At 40.6% G+C, this 21,654-nt stretch overlaps 1 protein-coding gene across 4 annotated transcripts in view; it reads left to right on the top strand.

Annotated features, from left to right (window-relative positions):
- Nucleotides 1–9,640: 9,640 nt before the first annotated feature.
- Nucleotides 9,641–21,654, top strand: part of cica (capicua transcriptional repressor a) — a 41,452-nt gene continuing 29,438 nt past the window's right edge. For 3 of the 4 annotated variants that reach the window (XM_032580680.1, XM_032580681.1, XM_032580678.1), the window contains exons 1-3: nt 9,641–9,859; nt 14,962–18,482; nt 19,655–19,913. In XM_032580680.1, the coding sequence (XP_032436571.1) occupies nt 15,153–18,482; nt 19,655–19,913 (3,589 nt within the window). In that variant the 5' untranslated portion in view covers nt 9,641–9,859; nt 14,962–15,152. Of the gene's footprint in view, nt 9,860–14,596; nt 14,722–14,961; nt 18,483–19,654; nt 19,914–21,654 lie in introns of those variants that run through there. The other variant, XM_032580679.1, reaches the window with a different exon arrangement.

Here is a 21,654-nt window from a genome sequence, read left to right as displayed (position 1 = left end):
ACGCTCCGTCACTACAGATTATAATGCAGAAGAAGAAGAAAAAACGCATCGATTGGTTTGGTCTGGAAGAGACTCCATCTTCCTCTCCAGTTTCGCCGACGAGGGCATTTTCAGCGTTGTTGCCTTCAACCTTACCCATCATCAGCTTCTTCTATTTTTTTATATATATAAATATATATATGAAATAAAAATACTTATTTTTTCCTCTGGATTTAAATGGACAGTATTCTTCGGGCATTTGCAGAGATGATAAACTGATTAGTGTCTTTTGGGGGAGGGAGGGAAACAATGAATGTGGAGCATCAAGGCTAACTCAGGCAAACCTTCACTGAGACATAAAACAAGTATATTTTTAACATAAAAAGAGATTGTGCCCATTTTATCAATCAGATTTAAAAGAGATTGTGCCTTTTTGTCAGTTTTCTCCCCCAAGAACATGTATTATCTCTCAGAAAACCACCATGCCTTTGGCTTTTTGTAAAACTAAACGTATATATTTTATTCAAATATATATTAGAATCAGATATTCTATTTCAATATGGTCATTTGATACGAATTAGCTAAATCCTCCTATTTTTAATAGCAAAGATGTGTATATAAATATATATTCTGATGCAGCTGCGGCGACCCAGATCCGGCGGCTCGCTCTGATTGGACGGTCGGGACTTTGGTTTGAGACTTGAGCAGCTACAACACACAGCGTCCTGGTTAGTGCGGTTACAATAAAGGGAAACATGACATCACATCTGACATTAGACGCCTCTGCAGTCGCAGAAACTACACCCAAACACACACGCGCACACAGAGGAAACCTCAGAGCGACAAGGGACTTCCCATAATCCCTCATTCTGCCTGTGTGCGCGCTCTGTGGTTACCCCGTCTACAAACATCCAGCTTTTTTGTGATAAAGGCTCAACATTTGTCAGTTTTAAATAGTTCGTCGCCTCATTCCTGATTCACCAAACCGTTCGGAGACGTTTTCAGGACTAAACCACCTGAACTGTTAGACTCATGCTGCCTTACAGCCTCTTCTCTTTCCTCCATGCATTACTGTTACTCCTGTAATGATTTATATTATTAACATGACTACTTTATGATTATGTCGTACCCTTGTGCCGCGGCCCAAGCTCTTCCCCATGAATTCCCAGTTTGAGTTCTTGAACTGGTTTGCGGCAGGAGGAGGGTTGGATAATACTCATACAGCAGGGGGAAGAAATCCTTTTAATTTTTTTTTAGTTGTTTGTATATATATTTTTCATTATGGTGGATTCTGTAAGGAAAAAACGAGTGTTGTACTGTTTAACATTTTTAACATTTGTATTATTTGACACCTTTTTTCTTATCCTCCGTCTCTCCTCTCATGTTCTTGTTATTTTCACTCCGGAGGAGAGGCGGAGCTGTTTATTTTATTTTATCATGCTTCTGTTTCCATTCTGTATTTGTTCATCTGCATTTGTAATTAAACAATAATCAGGGTTCATTAAAAAGGTGAAAATGGTCACTTCCTCTGTCTTTATTTAATGTCTATATCTTGGTTTCCTCTTTAGAAGTGAGATATGGATAGAGTGACAAAGTCTTTCATTTTCCAACTACCAAGAAGTCGCTTCACTGCTTTTCCTTTGTATGGAAGTGACTATTACCTCTAGGAACCACTGAGTACAGTCACTGTTCCTCTGTACTGAAAACGCTCTGTTATCATAGGAAGGTTTGGACTAGAGCTGCTGCTCTTCTCCATCAAAAGGTCTAATATCTACTTTATTCAAAATAGTCACCGCTTTTCAACATCGAAGGGGCTCTTGCTGAGGAAGTAGAGGTGCTGCTCCTTTGCATCAAAAGGTCCATTTTACCCCATTGAAGTTTGAAGTAGAGTCACTGCTTCTCAATAGTAAAAGGTCTTCATTATCCCAAAGGAGCACTGAGTGGTGACAAAACCTGTCAAGACTGAACCATCTCTCCGTTCTTACCTGGAAACATCTTGAGATCCTGATGAGTAGCTGCAGAGGGAATGTTGAGGTTATTTCTAGGAACTTATCAGTTAACATGGAGAGTAGATTACATTTAATCCTTTCAAACTTGGTCTAGCAGATTTTTACTTATGCTATATGTATCACATTAAAAGTTGCATCATGAATTTATGCTAAGATATGTTCTAGTACATCATTTCACTTAGAACAATCTGTTTTCAAACACGTCGCAAAATATATAGACTCTTTTTGATAAATGTTTCTGTAGCCCTAAAGTTAGTTTACAGACTAAAATAAGCAGCCATTCAAGAAAAGGGTTTAAAGGTAAAAGGGCTTTATGATAATTTTTTATATTTGACTTAAGTTTTAAATCACAAAACAAACTTCCAGTAATTGCTGTAGTGAGCTTTTGTAAACTCAAATGTCTCCGACTCTATTTAGTCTAAAGCTTATATACAAAGCTTCTTATATAAGAAGCTTTGTATATTTCTGATGTTTTGTTTGTTTAATTACATCTTTGTTCCTGGTGTTTTGTTTAATTACATCTTTGGCGCCTCCTGCTGCCGCCTCTGGGTACTACAGCTCAGTTTCCCAAGCTTTGCCAAGCGGCTCTGTTGGCTTTGGTGGGGACGGCGGGGGAAACTGGCTCGTGAACGCAGAATGGTTTTATAATTGACTTTTCCTGGAGATTGTTTACATAAAACTGTAAACACGAGTTTGAGTCTAGACCCGCCGTTCAGCTCGTCTGGAAACTTGGACGAGGGAAAGCCTCGCTGTGGGAGGGTGTGGAGGGAAAATAAAAAGGCTCTTTAATATTAGTGTATCCATGTGAACTTTAGATGTAATTTACATAAATTCAGATGACATTTTTGACATCTGCCTCCCATCTGATCTGGAAACCTGAGATGCTGACCACAGCAGCTCTTTAAATACATTATGTCAGCTTTGGGAAGGAAACTTTTCAGTTTTGAAGCTTTGTGATCAGTTGTTCCCTAAAATTACTTTAAAGATAGAGTTGACAAAGATGAAAAGACAGCAATATCTATTCAGAAAATTGGCGGTAAAAACCAAATTAGACCTAAGTTAGAAGATAAATCCTCAAAAAAAAAAAATTGTTTGAAAAGGTAAACAAATACTGATTCCAGAAATTTGCTCAAAAAAACAAGCTATGATGCAAAGCAAGACAAATATTTGATGTAACTGAGAGGTAAGAGCAGTCCAGAAGATTTCTCGTTCATTAAATTGATCAATTACAGTTTTTTATGTCATATCTTATAAATTCAAAAGGCTGAGATATTTGGGGAACTTTTGCCAAATCTGGATTAACAATGCTAGCATATTTAAGCTAAGCTAATTATTGTAGTTTGGTTTAATCTGTTGTGTATTTCTGTCTATATTGATTGCACTGTACAACATCTATACCCTAAAATGTCTATTAGCCACTACAACATAGTAGTAGAAACAGTTGTCTTATAATAATTAACTTTGGGAGTTAGCATTCTCATTTGGTCTGTTGGACCTGTTTCAGTCTACCTGAAGGAGTAGAAAACCTCTAGTTTCTAGTCTCTTATCCACAGGATCTCTTATCCTGTGGATAAGAGAGGATCTCTGGATCCTCTCCAGGATCCAGAGGTTTGGTAAAACCTGAATGTTAGCTTACTGCTCTGCAGTTAGCAGAAGTTTCCAAACCACTTATTTTGTGTTTTGTTTTGTGTTTTGTTTACTTTCTTCTCTTGCTTTTACTCTTCCTGATTATATGAAATCAGCATCCAGTCCTCCTCCTCCTCCTCCTCTTTGTCATCTTCCTCTCTGCTGTGACAGTTTGAACCATTCAGCAGGCCGACTCACAGCCTGTTGGGCCTCCAGCAGAGAGGGGTTGTTGTCTGGCTGAGGGCAGAGGTCAGAGGTCACAGTCTGGAGACACAAAGCTGATCACAACAGAAGGCTAATTATCATGTATTGTTGCAGGAGTCCTGCTGGGACTTCACCCTTTTGCTTTCACCAACAGGTCGCAGTGAAACTTCAGTTAAAACCCAGTGAGATCCTCCTGATTAACATGTTTTATTGGCTGTTATTTATTATTTAATAAATAACAAATGTTTTATGGGACTATCTGCTGTATTTAAGCTGCTTCTTAACTAATCTGAAGCTAAAACAGCCACCTGTAAGTATATTTTACTGTAACAGTTTTATTTTACTGTAAAATATACTTACAGACAAAGGTGTTTCCATCCTAAATGCAAAATGTATTTACATTTTGTTCAGTTTTGGCCTAATTTCTGCTCTGAATATGTTGGGGATTTTTCAGCAAATGGCTTTGTTTTAGTGTCCAGTTAACAATTAACCGATTACCGAAATGCAATCATCTGAATACTTTGGCTTATTTCAGTCTGAGAAAGAGGCCATCGCATGAAAAATATCAAAGTTGTTTTAAATATTTGCTTAAAAGTAACTGAGTTGCTTTAAAGCTAAATTGTTGAGTCAGATCAGGTGGGCAGTGAGTGTGTGGATAATTTAATCTGTTACGGTGTTTATTCCACATGAACATAACTCTAAACATATCAAATGAGTCAGGATTTGCCTTAAAATTTAGATTTTCCACCTTTTAAAAATGTTTCTTATCTAAACTTAAAGCTCAGATATTTATAGGATATGAAACAGCGCCTTCTGCTGAGCTGTAATGATCAATGCAGCCACTGGTTTCCTTGATTTTACTTTAAAACAAAACGTATATTTTTATTGGAAACTATAAATAATTGTTCAGTGGAGTAATAATAATATAATAATGAGTTACTTCACTTATCTCAATAGTGTAAATATATTAGCACACTTGAAAAAAGATTAACTTACAAGTAACTTAGGAGTTTGTTTTAAGTATATTTTTCCTTAATATTGATTTTTTTTTTTTTTTTTTTTAAGTACTAGTTCCACTGGCAGATTTTTTTAAATTTCTGAGTTTGAAAAGTTGAAAATGTTTGAAAAGTCAAAACGTTTTGACTTTTGAAACTCAGAAATTTCTAAGTTTTTGTTCAAGAAAATTTCAAAGATTATTCTCAACTTTTCAAAAACTTCTTCTCACATTTTTTCTAGAAATGTTTGTATTTTTTGGCAGAAAAATATCAACTCCCTTTTTTATCTACAATGAGAAATCCACTGACATTTCTTTTTATCAAAATTATTTTTTTTCTATCTAAAATGTCGTAAGACACTGTTTATATTTCAGTCATTTTCTACAAAATGTAGACTACTTCACTTATTATGCTATTGAGGACATAAAAACAATTTTACTTTAGAAATAAGTATTTACAGTTTGAATTAAAAAAAAGAAATGTGGCCCTCTGGTTCTTACAACTTAACCACTGATTTAGGTCCAACTCTGATGTTAAAAGGCTCTTGAATGCTATTATGCTGTCAAATCCACTCTGCATTTTTTCCATTTGAATATTGAATATTTTATGTTGGAGAAGAGCAGTAAGGTATTTTTTTAAATACACACTTCAATCAGAGAGTTTAGAGCGATGAGTCCCCTTGGAGTGTGTGGTCTCCGGAGCGGTTCAGGAGTTAAGTGGCTGTAATGGGTTGAGTGTAAAGTGACTGGGATTGTTTCTGTGTGTGTGTGTGTGGGCACGAGTGTGTGTGAGAGAGAATTAAAGCTTGCAGCTTCATGATTCATTCTTAGAAAGTGTTAATACCAGTCGGATTTACAGAGCTCATTCACAAACGGCTCAGCTTCCTCCATCCTCACCGTCACCAGAGGCCGGTATAAAACCCTACAATTGTACTAAAGTAACATATTTTTACTCAAATAAAAGTAAAAAGTAGCCTTCCCAGAAATTACTTAAGAGTAAAAAGGTATTTGGTAATAAGTAGTATCTGATTTAATTATTAATAATTTAATATTTAAAAGTTACATCATCATATTGACCAAACTATAAGGTTAATTTAAATTTTGGTATTTTAAAGATGAAAATGACAATAATTTTTATTAATAACAAAAAATAACAAGATCAGGCAAAATAAAAATTTTCCAAATCAGCTACTTTAACAGAAACTGCAGGTGTGTGTCTGTATCTGGTGAATTTTTGGTTAAAAAAAATAAAATGTTTGTTTTTCATTCAGTGGGTAGAAAATCCAGAAATTTTACTGAAGAGTAGAGATACTTCATAATTTAATTACTCAAGTAAAAGCAGTAAAAATACTTCTAAAAGTAAAATTTATTTTTTTAAAAAGTTCCCCAAACCAAGAAGTAATTGAGTAAATGTAACTAGTTACTACCCAACTCTGACTGTTGATACATTCAACTATGCAGTTATGAATGATCAGTAAGACTGGGTGTGCGTGTGTGTGTGTGTGTGCGTGTGTGTGGGGGGGTGTGCGTGGGGATGTGTGTGTGTGTGCGTGGGCGTGTGTTTTCACAGATTTGACATTTCTCTTATTAGTTAAAATGTGTTCAGTGGATGATAGCGGGACTGATATGTCTGCTTGCTCTGTTTGCAGGAAAGGTTGCGCGTGCTCAGAGACACGTACAGCTTATGTAACACTCAGGCGGGTTATAACTTCACTACACTGGGTGTGTGTGTGTGGGTGGGTGTGTGTGTGTGTGTGTGGGGGTGTGTGTGTGTGTGTGTGGGCGTGTGTGGGTGTGTGTGTGTGTGTGTGTGTGTGTGTAGACTGCAATGCTGCAATCAGCCAGCTCTGTTTCATCGCTGAGCAAACTCACCATCTGAGCTAAACGAAACAACGCGCCGGGTTTGTTTCATCTGTTCGTGTTTTATTCTTTATAGAGCATCGGTGTCCAAAGTGTGGCGCGCGTGCCATTTGCCGCCCTCTGAATAATTTTGGGGTGGTCCTTGATCGCCAGTTGAAGAACTACAGAAATCTGACTGCTTTGCTTATTTCAATAAAATATTGTTTTTCTATGTTTATTTAGTAAAAATAAAAAATAAAATCATAATTAAAAATACTAAATTTTTGGTGGCCCCCATGACGAAACGGATAGTTTTGGGGAGTTTCAAATATTAATTAGAATTTATCAAAAATTAACAAATCAAAATTCTTATCATGACAAGAAATTCTTCGCAGTAAATGATAAACAATACAGTAAACGTCCACCCCTACAGGCCGGAGTACAAATGTCTGGACGATCCGTAATATTGATTTTTAACTTTTTCAAAAACCAAAAACCCTAATTTACAGCAAGCTGTTGTAACATATAATCAAACTCCACCTCTATGAGTTTATTTCATTTATTTATTTACTGATTTTAAACAAGTTTTTAAAAACTAACAAAACAAGTAACCAGCCGGACATGTCAGTGATGCATGATATATCGGCACTAACATTGGTATCGGTCACTTTTTTTAACATATCGGTTTCAGTCCGATAAAGAAAATTGGGCCAATATTAACAACCAATATTTGTTTAATCTTGTTGATATTTGTTTCTGGTTGTTTTTCCCAAAGGTGTCAAAAAAGAAGAGAAATATTGGTTATTGGCCATAACAGCAATATTAATATTGGATATTGACCCACATTTTTTATATCCTAAAACAACAAGTAATTTGCGTACAACTAATTTGCTGTTTGACAAGGAGTAGGAAGAAGTGAACTCATTTAATACTACTCCTTATCTCAATTTAATGAAATATATTGCTTATTGACTCAATAATTATCAGAAATTTGTAATTAAAAATATGCTGTGGTGTTCATATGCCTGTTCAATTTACTGTGCTACAGAACCTGCAAATAATTTGGATTATATACAACAAAATGATTACAAACTGACTGTCATAACAGGACAAGAAAATTCACCAACCCATAATAATAAGAGTAATAATGACAATTTCAAATAATCAGACATACAGCAGCAGAATAATTACTAACTCCTACAATATACACCATACAATATACTTACATAATCTGAGTTATATAACAAATAAGTGAGTAATCACTTGTTTTTAGAAAACTGTAATGGCTGTCATTGCAGCCTCTAAAGCGAGTGCTGCTGAGTTAACGGCTTTTCCATTATAGCTTTACACACCAATCTTTACATAACAATAAAGTGAGTGTAGTTTGGAAAAACTACTAGACATACTCGCTACCAGAGTTTTAATCCAAAATGGTTCCCAGATCAAAAACTATCATATAAAAAGCTACTTTCTGCTTTTCTAACTTCCAGTACCAGCTCGCTGTGCTGAGACGGTAATGCTATCTACAAGTGAACATGGACATCAGTTAGATATTTGTAGTTTTCTTGGAAAGGAGTTGAAATGGAATAACATCAAATTCCATGTTGAAAAAACAGCTGGATTTTTTTATTCATCCTGAAACATGTTAGCATTTTTGCTCATAATATATTATAGCCTGTAGTGAGCACAGCTAGCTAAAAGTTAGCTGCACTGACCCTAAAGAAGTAATCATACTGTATCAACAGGGTATGGTTATGCTAAACTGCTAAATCTAACAAAGTGAATCGAGTCCAGTTTGGTAAAACTGCTAGACATAATCACTACAGCTGTTTTTATACAAAATGGTTCCTAAGCAAAGGAAACAGATAATAAACAATTTCATAACTTCTGAAAATTCTGCTTTTCTACATTTTTAGTTATTAGTAGATGCTAATGCTAACTCCAGGTGGACATTTGAACATCAGTTTGATTTCTGCTGTTCTATTGATACCTTCTAGGAAATTTAAGTCATCATTAGTATTTGTTTTTAATAAAGTCTCGCCAGTGGTGGGCACTGCTAGCTAAAATGTTAGGTAACCTTAAAACACTAATCATAAAAAATTAGTTCAGCTAACGTGCAACACCAACAATAAAAAAAATATTATATTATCTTATTTGATCTTATCTTATGTAACTAGTTACTACAAAGCTCAAAGTTTATGTATGATATAATTTGAATTGTGGATGTCAGCTTCTAAGCCTTAATATAATATGATAACTGGACTTGCCATACTACTCTCCGCTGTTTGGTTAAGCTGATGGCAACAAGCTTAATGACCTCACCACACCACACGCTCATTGGCCTGCAGACATGAATCCTCCTAACCAATCATACGCTACTCCGGTGACGTACGGTCTCCGGCGGCAGCTCTGATTGGCCATGGGGCGGGACGATGGGATTCCGTCCTGTTTAGGACTTGCGCTGGTTGGCTGCAAGGAGGGGATACGGAGAGACTCAGCAGGAGAATTTGGGAGTTGGTGTTTTTTGTGGATCTTGGTGAAACTACACTCCACCTGTGGATCACAGTGACCACGCTGAACTTGCAGACCAACTACTATATAACACCGGGAGTTTATAAAACTTACATAAGCTCATGTAAAATCACAATCTAAATGGATGACATCTTGATCGGTTTAGGACATAATAGTTTGATGGATGTTTGGGGACTCTAGTTGAGTCATATTGGCGAAACTCGTCAAAATGTATATATAGAAATAAAGAGGTGATTTAAAAAAGAAAAGAAGCCTCTTTTCCTGCTCGGCGTTCCTGAGCAGAATCGCAGCTCTCCTATTGGTTCGCAGCTTCGATCTTCCAACAGCTGTTCCGTTTTCCCACACTCTTATTGGTTGAGACGTCCCGTCCGTCAAATTTACTTCGACGCGAAGCCCCGCCCTTTCTCCCTTTTAGCGCTGTTTTATTGGCCACTGTACTCCTTCTCACTGCGCCATTGGCCGGCCGGGCTGGTTGTCAAGTCTCCGGGTCTTCATTCACCATTTTGCGACTGTAGTGTAGAATGTCCAGGGCAGGAGTTACTGCTCCTTTTAAGTTGCTTTGCCGGAGAAAGATGAGCGGCCGCTGACGGGCAGCGGCGGACCACCGTGCCCTACTTTACCCGGCGGAGGAGCATCGTGTGAGGGGAGGATCAGAGGGGGATCTGTATTATCTCCGGTGAGTACAAGCTTGCCTACAAATCTCCTCCTGCAGCACTGCAGAGGGGCTTGTTGTGCCTTTTTCCCCACACCGTAACGTTCATGTTTATTGTGGCTATAAACAGAGTTAGCCGGGAGGGGAAAAAAAGGGGAGCGGTGCGGCTGGACGTCAAAAACTTTCCCGGAGAAATAAAAACAACGCCATTAAAAGTGAATGTGGACTTCCCAGAAATAATTTCCACCCCTCCATCCTTTGTGACACATTTTCTTCCTGTTTTGGGTGCTTTAAGGCGGCTGTCACTATTGATTTCTCTCTGTTTGTGGGCCTTCCTCCAGTTTATTGACACTTTCTCCCTCTCTGTACAGCACAAACTCACCCTGACAGCTTAAAGCCATCGACTTTTTGCGCTTTTCTTCACTTTGTTGTATTATTGAACATCCCCGTGGCCGTTTAGGTAACTCGACAGGCCACGGTGGGGTCAGAACCCCCCGTTAACCCAGTTATTTCCCGGTTCCTCCGAGCAGAGGACCTCTTAGCGGCCTGATTATGGAGCGCCGTAGCTGCGGCCTGGTCGCTGCACGCCTCGGCCTGCGGCTCTCATGGAGTAAAACTGGTAGTAACTGCGGTACTACGAGGTTGACACGGTACTACCAGCTTGAAGCAGAGGTGACGACATCCCTGCTTGTTGTTTGCATTCTCTGGGCCTTGTCGAGATGAAGTTAGCAGCTGTTATCTCTGGATTATTATGGTGCATTTGTTTACACGCCCCGGCCTGCTGTGAAAAGCTCAGTCGCAGCCCTGTTTTAAACTTAAAACAAGTGTAAAGCATTTAAAGAAATGTAAAATATCCACATCATGAGTGGATTGGATTTAAAAGTTTGGAAGTTTCAAATGTATACGCATAATAAAACGAAAACTAGAGCTGATTTGTGGTTTTCCACCCTGTCTGAAAGTTTTATTTGGAAATTTGCTGCCTTATGTTTTTCTTTACGCCACAAATCTCTGACCTGTGAATCAGAGGAGCTTAAATAGTCTCTAGGGAGATGAACTACTGTTGTGTCTAGCAACACACAGCTTCGGAACAATCAACAAGTATAATGGACACAATTTGTTCCCATTATCTCAATTTCCTAACTCAACCCATAACATTTAATTTAAAAGCTGGTTTGCACTGAAGAAAGCAGAGAACAGTAACAATGTCAAGGTTTTCAACTGTTTCCACATCAGGAATGGTAAAATAACACACTACATGGTTCATATAGTTTATAGTTTGGATGAGAGGAACAGTGAGTAGTTTTCTCTGGGTCATAAGCCCCTCCACCACCTGTTGCTGCTCACTGCCTATCAGTTTTTCCTCACTTAAAACAGCTGAAAACATCCAAACTTTGAAAAGGTATTAAGGAACTTTTAGTGTTTTTATGTCAAAATAATGCAATCCTGCAATCTGGTTTCAAATGAAAAATAAAAAGTTAATCTTCTCTAGTTTTGTAGACATTCTTAAGGTTTCTTTTTTCTTTTTTTTTTTAAAAATGTTCTGCTTTTTCCATCCAGAAGAATGTTTTTGTTTGTTAAGCTACGCGACTGGCCTGTGAATCATACGAGCTTAAATACACACCTAAACTGGAGAGAGGTGTACTAGCATTGTGTTTACAAACACAACAAACGACTGAGGAAGGAATCAGTTTGTTACATCAGCCATAAAGATGCATTTTGATCTTTTTTAAATTTTTTAAATCTTTTTTTCTCAATATAATTGATTCCCAATCCAGAAAGTTATCCTGGACAAAATGGAGAACAAAACAAACATCAGAACTAAATAAATATTTATTTTTCCAGATTTGGCCTGTTTTTTTTTCCCTTTCTTGCCTGGACTTTCTTGCATGTTCAACCCAGACCATGACAGCATATAATCCAGCCTGAGAAGGATATTTACATGCATGTTTGCATATCCTTTTGATATGCGTAGCAGCTAAATATGAACATTTAGGTCAAAACAGAGACTTCGCAGGTTTAAAAGGTTGATCTTATTCATTTTGTAGCTTTTTTGTTGTCAAATCTTAGCAAAATGTGTTTAAAAGCTGCTACAACCACAAATTACTCAATACCAACAATGTAATTCGACTTCTTCCACTAATTACTCATAAGCAGAGGTGAAGTTGCACTGTGTGTGTATGTCAGATAGCTCAATAAAATCTAATTATTGCCGTAAACAGAATAAAAACATGCATTATCTGCAGCATTATTCATTAAAACAGCTCACACTGAATTAAAGAAAATATACATACAATAGACAAACTTAATGAAATTCCAGACTATTACACTAGTGAATAAATTCAGAAATTACTTTACCATTCAAAACTTTAAGTATTTCTAAAACTATGTATTTCCTTTTATTCAAGTAAAAATGTTAATGTAGTATTTTTACTTTCACTAGAGTACATTTATGGCCGTTTATTTGTACTTTTACTTAAAGCTGTGTTATGTAACTTTTATAAAAACATATTTTTTACATATTTGGTGACAGTTTCACTATGCCCTGACAGTATGTTAAGTCGAAACAACCAATCAGAGCTAGGAGGCGGGTCTTAGTGCTGTCAATCACAATCTCCTTGCGCTCTGGTATGCTACAGCTAGCATATCCTGTTGTGAATGCTAAGGCTAGTTAGCATGGCCACCGATGACAGCAGACAAACACTAAGTTGTTTGCCATTGGAACATTTAACAGCCAGTACAGGAGGCTGATTGACAGCTCTAAGACCCTCCTCCTGGCTCTCATTGGTTGTTTTTGTTGGAGTGTTGGACTAGATCATACTTTTCACAGATTATTTGACTGGAAATGGTGACAGTTTTAACAAATATGTAAACATATTCTTAACAAAAGTTACCTACTGCTGCTTTAAGTGCAGATTTGAGTTTTTTCCCTAAATAATTCACTCAGCTTGTCATGTCAGCTCATGGAAATCCTCCAAATTAAAACCAATTGGACTTGTTACCTCTCGCTCCCCCGCTGCATAATTTCATCCCGGTTCAACTGGTTGCATCAGCGCACCTTTAATCTGTTATCATTCAGCTCATGGCTCTGACACCAGCTGTTGTACTCCGAGCACTACTGAGTAAACACATGCGGCATAACTCCATCGTGACCAAGTAAGGCCAGCTGCCAAATTATTTTATGACGGCCACTTTCCCCTAAATAGGGATTTACATAGAGTGCGGGGATGGCGGTGAGCTCACTGTCCACTATCGCTGCCAGTGTGATGCAGCAGACATTAAAAGGCCATGAATTGAACTCTAGCTTCCTATGACAAAACAGGCTGTGAAAAGAGAGCAGAGATGGGAACGAGGTAGGAAAGACATTTAAGTTAACAGACAGCTGACAAGTTGGCACTCATGTTGGTGGTTGATAGACGTCAAGACAGAAGATTTCGACAGCTGAAAATCGCAGCAGGAGTTTGGGAGAGATGACAGGCCTTAAAGGGCTGCTTTATTCCCTCTCTTTGAGTACATGTTGTTAACATATTTGCAGCTCCTTGGAGTCTGGAACACACAGCAGCCTTGACCTGAATCCTGCAAACAAACATTTCTACAAGGCGTCAGAATCAATGTAGCGCTGCCATTTAGGATTGTTTTAGTATCGGATTAATCAATTATGCTGATAAAGATGAAAATGCTTTTTTAAAATCTGAAATGCAAATTAAATATTTTTAGTACATCTTTGACTTCATTTGCTTGGGTACTGTGTTCTTTCAGCAAAAGTCAGTATGCTCTAGTTAACGATTAATCACAACATTAGCTTTAAAAAATGGCACATTTTACAGATTGTTTTGTTTTAAGACGTTTTTTATCCTATAATAGAAATGCAATTCAATTAATTGGTTTTATCTTAAATGCAATAGGTATATATTTTGGGGTTTATTACTGCTCTAATTATGTTGTTTTTTTTTAGTAAATGGCTTTTTTTGAGTCTGTATTTTCTGGTTAATGATTAATCGATTACAAAATTGGCCTAAAAATGGCACACTAAAGAGTTTTCATTGAACCACTTGCATCTTTGTATCCAATAACAGTAATCCATTAAAATATGAAAATAAACAGATAATTCAGTTAATTTGTTATTGCCTAAATGCAATAACATCATTCTTCTAGTAAATCTGACACGTGTGAAACTGAAACTACCCAAAATATTTGAGGAGTTTTGGGTGGAACATATTTACAGACAAAGAAGTTTATATCTTAGATGCAAAACGTGTATATTTTTGTAAAATTTTTGGGTTTATTACTGCTTTGAATGTGTGGTTTTTTTTTTTTAGGAAATGTTTTTTTGAGTCTGTATACTCCAGTTCATCAATCAGTTAATCTGATTAATCATTTCTCATTAATCTTTTCTCTTTCTAAAGCTATGAATGAGAGATTCTCTGAATGACTCTTGAGTGACTTTACAATTATTCTGCTTTTCTGGATAATTGCGACACAGAAAGAAAATGGAGACGAGGGGCAGAAATCGATATTGGAGGAACGAGGGAGTATAATAGTAGCAAAGAGAGAGGGAGGAATAAAGTAACGGGAAGTTAGGTAATGGTCTTCCACAGGAAATGGAGTTCGTAGGGGCGGATTGACTCCGCTTTGAAATACACAGATAAAGGTCGCCTCGGAGAGAGAAAGAGAAAGGGAGGGTTTCAGTATGTGAGCGCAGGAGGAATTCCCCCGCCTCTACTGCCCCAGCCAAGAAATAGTGTGTGAGTAAGGAGTGCACGCAGAGAGGCTTGTCTGGGCAAAACTCACTATTTCCATGCTGCGTTGTAAGACTGCATTGTGTTTACCCTACAATATGGTCTCCTGTTTTCTCTGTGTACCTGCAGTGGATGCAGGCTTCGTGTAATGTGAGTAGGACCCGTTATGTAATGAGTTAAAGTGTAATGAATATGCAGTGCACAGCATTCGGCTTTAAATTTGCATCTTAAAATGACTGGTTATGGGTTATATCCAGCTTTTATCGTGGTGCCACTTTTCAGAAACCTCTCGCTTTAACTCATCTTTCCGTATTGTGTGCAGTGTTTAGGCTTGTGTAAATGCCAGATGAGTAACCCACGCTTTCTGTTTTTTCTTTTTCTTTCTCGCAGAGTCCTTGACAAGTAAAGTGGGCAAGTGCCAGGGTCGCACAACCAAAGGCAAGACAGAATGAGAAAGACAGGCCCCGACAGAGGAGAGAAGTAGACGGATAAAACGCAATCGGGAACGCCAAGGAGATACTCTGGGATAAATAAATTAAAAGATCTGTTTGGAGAAAAGGCCAGCAAGATAAAAAAAAAAGATGAAGCCGATAAAGAAGCAAGGTCGGCGCTCCCCTCAATCCACTCGGACCAAAGGCGGGAAGCGCCGCGGAGTTGGGGAGACCTCAGATGGCGGAGAGAAGAGAGATTCAGATGAGAACAGAGATGAAAGCGGATCCCCTCAAAACCGAACTCTCTCCTCGTCTATCTCCTCCAGTTCCCACTCAGACTCCTCTCAGGCCGGTCTAGTGACAACGCGGGACGCTTCGGATGGGGAGGGAATGTCCGAGACTTTGGTTTTAATGGATTCAGGGAAGCTGCTGACATCCTCTGATGAAAGGTCCGGAAGGTCGGCGCTAAGCGGCAGCAGTAGCCACTGTGACAGCGGTGGCAGCAGCTGCAGCAACAGCAGCACGCCGAGTGCCAACAACAGTCCGAATCCCGCCTCCAGCCGGAAAACCGCCACTTTCAAGGCACGCGTTCCCAAGAAGAAGTACACTTCTGAGCACTGCTCAACAGCTACTGCCAGCAACCATAGCGACCCTCCATCCTCTACACCCCCTCCTCCAAGCGGTGGGGTCCTCAACCGGGGGTCAACGGGTTCAGGAGTTGAAGCCAATGTCTCTTATTCTGACAGCAACAGTCAGAGTGGGAATCTGATGGACAACTTTCCCAGTGGAGCAACTGGCAGGGAGAATTCCCAAGAATCCCCAGGACCTCCCACATTGTCTCTTGTAATGGAAAGGCCCAGAAGAAATGAAGAGCGAGTTTCCCCGAGCCCCCTGCCCCGATGTTCTTCAACAGACACTGCCAGCGAACACTCTGCTGATCTGGAAGTGGTCGGTGACATGCCGGCCATCCCACATTCTATGCCTCGGTCTGCGCCCAGCTTTTCCGACAGTCTGTCAGACACCCTGGCTAAAGGATTGAAAAACCAACGCGTCCTCGCCCGCCAGCTCAGGAGGCACAAATCTGAGGAAGTAGGGGGCGAAATGAGAGACAAAGGGAGGAGTTCAGAATTTGTGTTCAGGGCTGGAGTGGTGCGTAAGGTCAGCGGCGAATTCGGTTGTTTGGAGGTGCAACTGAACGGCGAAAAGACGATGTGCAGTTATCCTTACCGACATGATAGCCCTCCAGGGGTGGTAGAAATTATTTTAGATGCACCTCCACCTGGTGTCCAAACAATACAAATTGGCACCCGTGTCTGTGTACCATTTGGTGATGAAGATAGCAACGAGGGCCAGTTGCAGTGGTACAGAGAAGGTGTGGTGACTGAAGTGGACACACATCCTGCCGTGGCCAACCGTTACCGTGTCCTGCTGTCTGAAGGAAGGCCTCATTCTCTGGATGTAGAAGATGGCAGAGGTTCTACCCATGCTGTATGGGTCTCCCGACAAACTCTCCGTCTTCTGGTGCCACCGTGGGACCTAGATTTGCCATCCTGCGGTGGCCACGGAGGAGAAGAGGGCGTTAGAGAAAATGATAAAAAACATGAAGAAAGGGAAGATATAGATGTGGAACAGGAGGTGTGTAACCTCAGCCAAGGAATGAACACTGGCATGGGTTCGATGTTTGGGAGGGAAATATCGTACCCGGGTATTATCACTGTCTCCTCACCAGTTACTCGAGAATGGGAAATTGAGAAAGACCGGGAAAGGGAGAGAGAGCGTTTGAGGAAACAGGAGAGAGACAGAGAAAGGGAGAATAATGCAAAGCAGCAGCAACACCACCCATATTTGCCACTTACCCCTGAAGAAGACATGGAGGTGTCCCACTTCAACATGATCCCACTCGGGGCAATCATATCTGGGACCAAATCAAGACCAGTACACCAGATTGTCTCAAAGCCCCCGTCTGGCTACCTCAATTCCCACCTGCCTGTTGTGCGGGGCATTGGGATTCCTTCCACACACCTGGCCCTCAGTCCCCACCCTAATCCGTCGAATGTCCTCTTAGGCCTTGACTCAACAAATGCCGCAGCTGGTGCTGTCATTACTGCCCCCCAGCTGCCTCCTCTGCCTCCCATCTCCTCCTCTGTGTCCTCCAGAGCAGAGAAGGCTTCTGGAGGAGGATCAGCCGGTGGCGGAGGAGGACCAGTGTTGGGTTCGAACTCTTCCTCTGCAAACCGTTCCCGCACTCCTCTCACAGCAGCCCAGCAAAAGTACAAGAAGGGAGATGTGGTGTGCACACCAACGGGCATCCGGAAGAAGTTCAACGGGAAGCAGTGGAGGAGGTTGTGTTCTCGGGAGGGCTGTTCCAAAGAGTCCCAGCGTCGAGGATACTGCTCCAGACACCTTTCAATGAGGACCAAGGAGATGGAGGCCAGCGGAGGCGGCCGGGAGCGCAGTGGAGCCAGCAGCACCGGGACTCTAACGCCGTCCGATCTCCGACTGGGCAGTGGGAGAGCCAGCTCAGAGTTTGACTGGGATGAGACGTCAATGGAAAGCAGTGAAGCCAGCAGCCGTGGAGGAGACTCCCGTCCCCGCTTAGTGCTGCCATCCCTGCTTCCCCAGGACTTGTCTCGTTTTGACTTTGATGAGTGCGAGGCAGCAACCATGCTGGTTTCTCTGGGGGGTTCCCGCTCTGTCACACCTTCATTCTCTCCCATTTCCAATCAGTCTCCATTCTCACCAACCCCGTCACCCTCCCCGTCGCCTCTCTTCGGCTTCCGCCCTGCCACTTTTAGTCCAATCACTGCCCCACCTTCACTTAATCCACGCCGCCCTCGGCAGCTCAGTGGCACCAAGATGGGTACGCCGGGCTCTGAACGAGAGCGCCACCTGTCAGGAATTGTACCCTCCATACAGACCAACCTCACCTTTACAGTCCCTATGAGCCCCAGCAAGAGGAGGCCTGAGACCCACCCGCCCCCTCCTCTACATTTAATTCAGGACTATCAAAATAAAACAGACCAGCAGCAGCTGATGGGCGCAGGGGGCAGTATGGCTGGAGACCCAGCTGCTTTCAGAGTCCTCTCCCCCCACAGTCAGCCCACAACACCTTCCTCGCTTTCCTTTTCACGCCCTCGCAGCGCCACCAGCAGGCCGTCGTCCTCCGCTGCCTCTACGCCTCCACCCATGCTCGTTTCTCCAACGCCTCCTTCCCCATTACCCCAGGAACCCTCCCCACGCCGCATAGTACCCCTTCGCGACTCCCCAGTCATCGTCCGCAACCCAGACGTCCCCTTGGCGAAGTTCTCAGATGGTCCATTGGTAAAAAGAGAAAGAAACCAGATGAGGGAGAAGAACCAGCCACAGCACTCCACTCCCCCAGGCCTGCAGGCCCCGGTCCCCATCAACGGGGCCACCACCAATCCGGCCGTCCTCCTGAGGAACCCTGCGTCCACCCTGGTTCTGGTCACCTCCAGTTCTGTAAGAATACCTTTAGAGTCAAAGGTGTTTTTTTATGCTGATGTTTTAATATTTATCATGGGATTTTATATTAGGTTGTGCTGTGATATATTTCTATCCTTACAGATTTCACGTTTCTGCTTTTTTGCAACGATTGAATGCTTCAGAAATTTTTTAGTCTAATTCCTGTTAGATTACGATGGAGTATTAGGGCCAGGCTAAGAAAATAAAAACCTTAATCATGAGAATAAAGGTCTAGTTAATAGAAGAATAAAATTGCCCACTCCAACTTGATTGTCGTATTATTATGATTTTGTTCTTGTATTATTCCGACTTTATTCTGGAAATATTTTAATGCTATTTTTGTATTATTGCAACTTTTTTCTGATATTATTCCGACATTTTTCTTGTAATATTTGTTGTTGTATTATTATGATGTTATTCTCATATTATTACAACATACTCTTGTTTTCTAAAGTCGTTATTGTAGTATTAGTACATCTTTATTACTGTATTTTTCCAACTTTACTCGTAAAATTACAATTTTATTTATATCATTACAACTTTATTCCTGTATTTTACTGACTTTTATCTAAATCATAATGATTTAGATTAAGATAGTATATTCGTTTAATTTGTGTTACACTTCAGTGTTCAGTTGCAATGACTACTGTTACCAGAAACAGTAAAAGTCATATTTAAGTTTATTATGAAACATATTTTGGTATGATTGAATTCAGCCAATGATCCGACTCTTAACAACACTTATGCTAACTCAAAGACATTGAGACTCTCACACAGACTTGCTGTCAAACTTATTTCCATTTTGGGCCATATCAACATCATGAATGCTCTTAAAGGGCCGGTTGTCCCAGAATGTAGCGATAAAACGCATTAAAACTGTAAAATATCTAAATATCTGTCTCTGCATAGCATTGAGTAACTCCTAAATAATGTTGAACATCTTTTCACATTGATGTAATTTGGCAGTTGACAGATAAAATCTACATTAAACATAAAACTGTTTTAAGGTCCTCTTTATGTGTCTCTCTAGAGGCCAGAGGGCCATATAAAGAGCAATGGCGGGCCAGATTTGGCCCCTGGGCCTTGAGTTTGACACATGTTATCTAACAGGTTAAATAATTTATGTTTCCTGCAAACAGACTCAACGTCTTTCCAATGTCTCTCCGCAGTCATTGACCCCAGTCACAGCAGGTCACGCCGCGCTGTCCGGATCCTCTGTGTCCGCCCCGTCGGGCTCCGCTCTGTCCTTGTCCGGTTCCGGGGGCCGGGACCGGAAACCCGAAGGTTACCCGGACACCTCGGGTGGTGCGCTGCCGCAGCCGGTGGCCTGCCACCCCACGCCGACCGCCCTGCTGCCGCTCATACTGCCAGCTGAGTCGCCGCACCCGGCGCCGCGCAAGCAGATCATCATGGGTCGCCCGGGCACAGGTAAGGCAGGCGGAGGGCGTGGCGGCCAGACGACACCTGTGGGTTTGACCTTTTGTTTTTGTCAGAGGCAGAAATCTGCTGAGCCACGTTTGGTTTTACTGCGCTCCTCTCGGTTTCTTATCTCTCTGGGTTTACAGCCGTGTCATCAGAGTGCTTTGGCTATGACTCATGGATAGTTTACAGCTGCTTGTAGCGTAACATTTTAGAAAACGCTTTTCTGTCCCTGAGTTTTCAACTGAGGGGAAACATTATCCACTCCAGTCGGCTGCAAACTGCTGTCTTAGAAATGCTAAATTTTTTTCCGAGGGGAAAAAATTCCTGTTTTGTCCGGAGCTGTAGCTGTGAACTCAAGGGAAAGGAAAGTTTTTACATTCACGCCTTTTTGAAACACAAACTTGTAGCCAATTCTAAACTGGAGTCAATTTTATATCATTTACGCAAGTTTATTAAATGTACATTTCTAAAATTTGCTATCAGGAAACATTCGAGTGTGCCAAGTAGATAGGAAATGTCAGTGGTTCTGTTTGAGAGTCATAGTAGGAGTTAATTTGTAGGTTCTAACATTATTTAAATGTAACATGAAGAGTAAAAAACAAAATACACAAAAGACTGTTTTCGTCTATTTGACCAAAATTGAGCCAAAATTGAGAAGCTGTGTGTTGGAAAAACTAAGTGCACCCTTGCCTCTACTATAGGATTTAATAAGAAGAACTGCATTGATTTACTGATTGTCTCCAGGTGTGATCACCATTCAACACATTTTTCATTTAACCACTTAAACTTACTTTATTTTGAATTAGAAATTCATAAAATTACAGCTCTGAGAATGTTGTTCTTTCAGTAAATTACCTTTTTTTGAATCTGTATTCTCCAGGTGGCGATTAATCGATTACTAAATTAGTTGATGATTATTTCAGTAGTCGTCTGATAGTGATTAATCGTTTCTGAAAAAAACATTTATTTATCTTTTGTTAAATATCATCCAGATCTACAGTATCTCCTCAAACTGTTGATTTGTGGGTGTTTTAAGCATAAGTTTAAGGGTGTACTTACTTTCTTCCAATAGCTGCGCCTTTGTGTTTGCAGGTGCTTAGCTGTGTGTGTCCTGGGGTGAAACTGTACTGCATATCTGCGATCAGACGTTTGCATGAAAGAAAATGTGCTAGGAGGAGTACAGGTGCTTGGGTTCGTCGTGTTCTCTGTGCCTGTTTCCATGCCAACTTTGTGAATATGACAGCATGTGCAAGCGCTGGAAATGTAACGGTGATTTCTACCGTTTTCAAACGCCCCGACGTCGGAAATTCGGTCACTTCACGGCTGATGCTGACATTTGAGGAGTTTGTAGAGGTGTAAAGTGAAATGACATCACTTTTAGTGTTTTACATTTCACCTCCTGATGTTAAATAATCTCCTAACTTTAAAATGAAACCGCGTTTCCTCGCTGAGGTGTGAATATCAACAGCTTTTATAAATGAGTTGCTCTGGCAACTTCCCAAACCTGCTGCTGGCTGTGTGTAAAGTGTGACTCAGTGCGTGTAGTGCTTGTTTTTATCCTTTACACGCGTGTTTGTGAGAGATAAGAGGAACATCACTGAAACTTTTAAAAATCTGCAAGTCTTGATATGTCTGGTCATGTCCTCCACTCCTCTGTGAGACACAAACAGAGTCCGTCCCTGTTTTCAGACAATCAAACAGCCTCAGACGGAGCATTAAGGCCACTTGATGTGAATATGTTTCAGGG

The sequence above is a fragment of the Xiphophorus hellerii genome, chromosome 13 (genome assembly GCF_003331165.1).
Source record: "Xiphophorus hellerii strain 12219 chromosome 13, Xiphophorus_hellerii-4.1, whole genome shotgun sequence".
Taxonomy (NCBI): Eukaryota; Metazoa; Chordata; class Actinopteri; order Cyprinodontiformes; family Poeciliidae; genus Xiphophorus; species Xiphophorus hellerii.
Note: the sequence above shows the minus strand (reverse complement) of the source record. Positions and strands in the feature narration are given on the sequence as shown.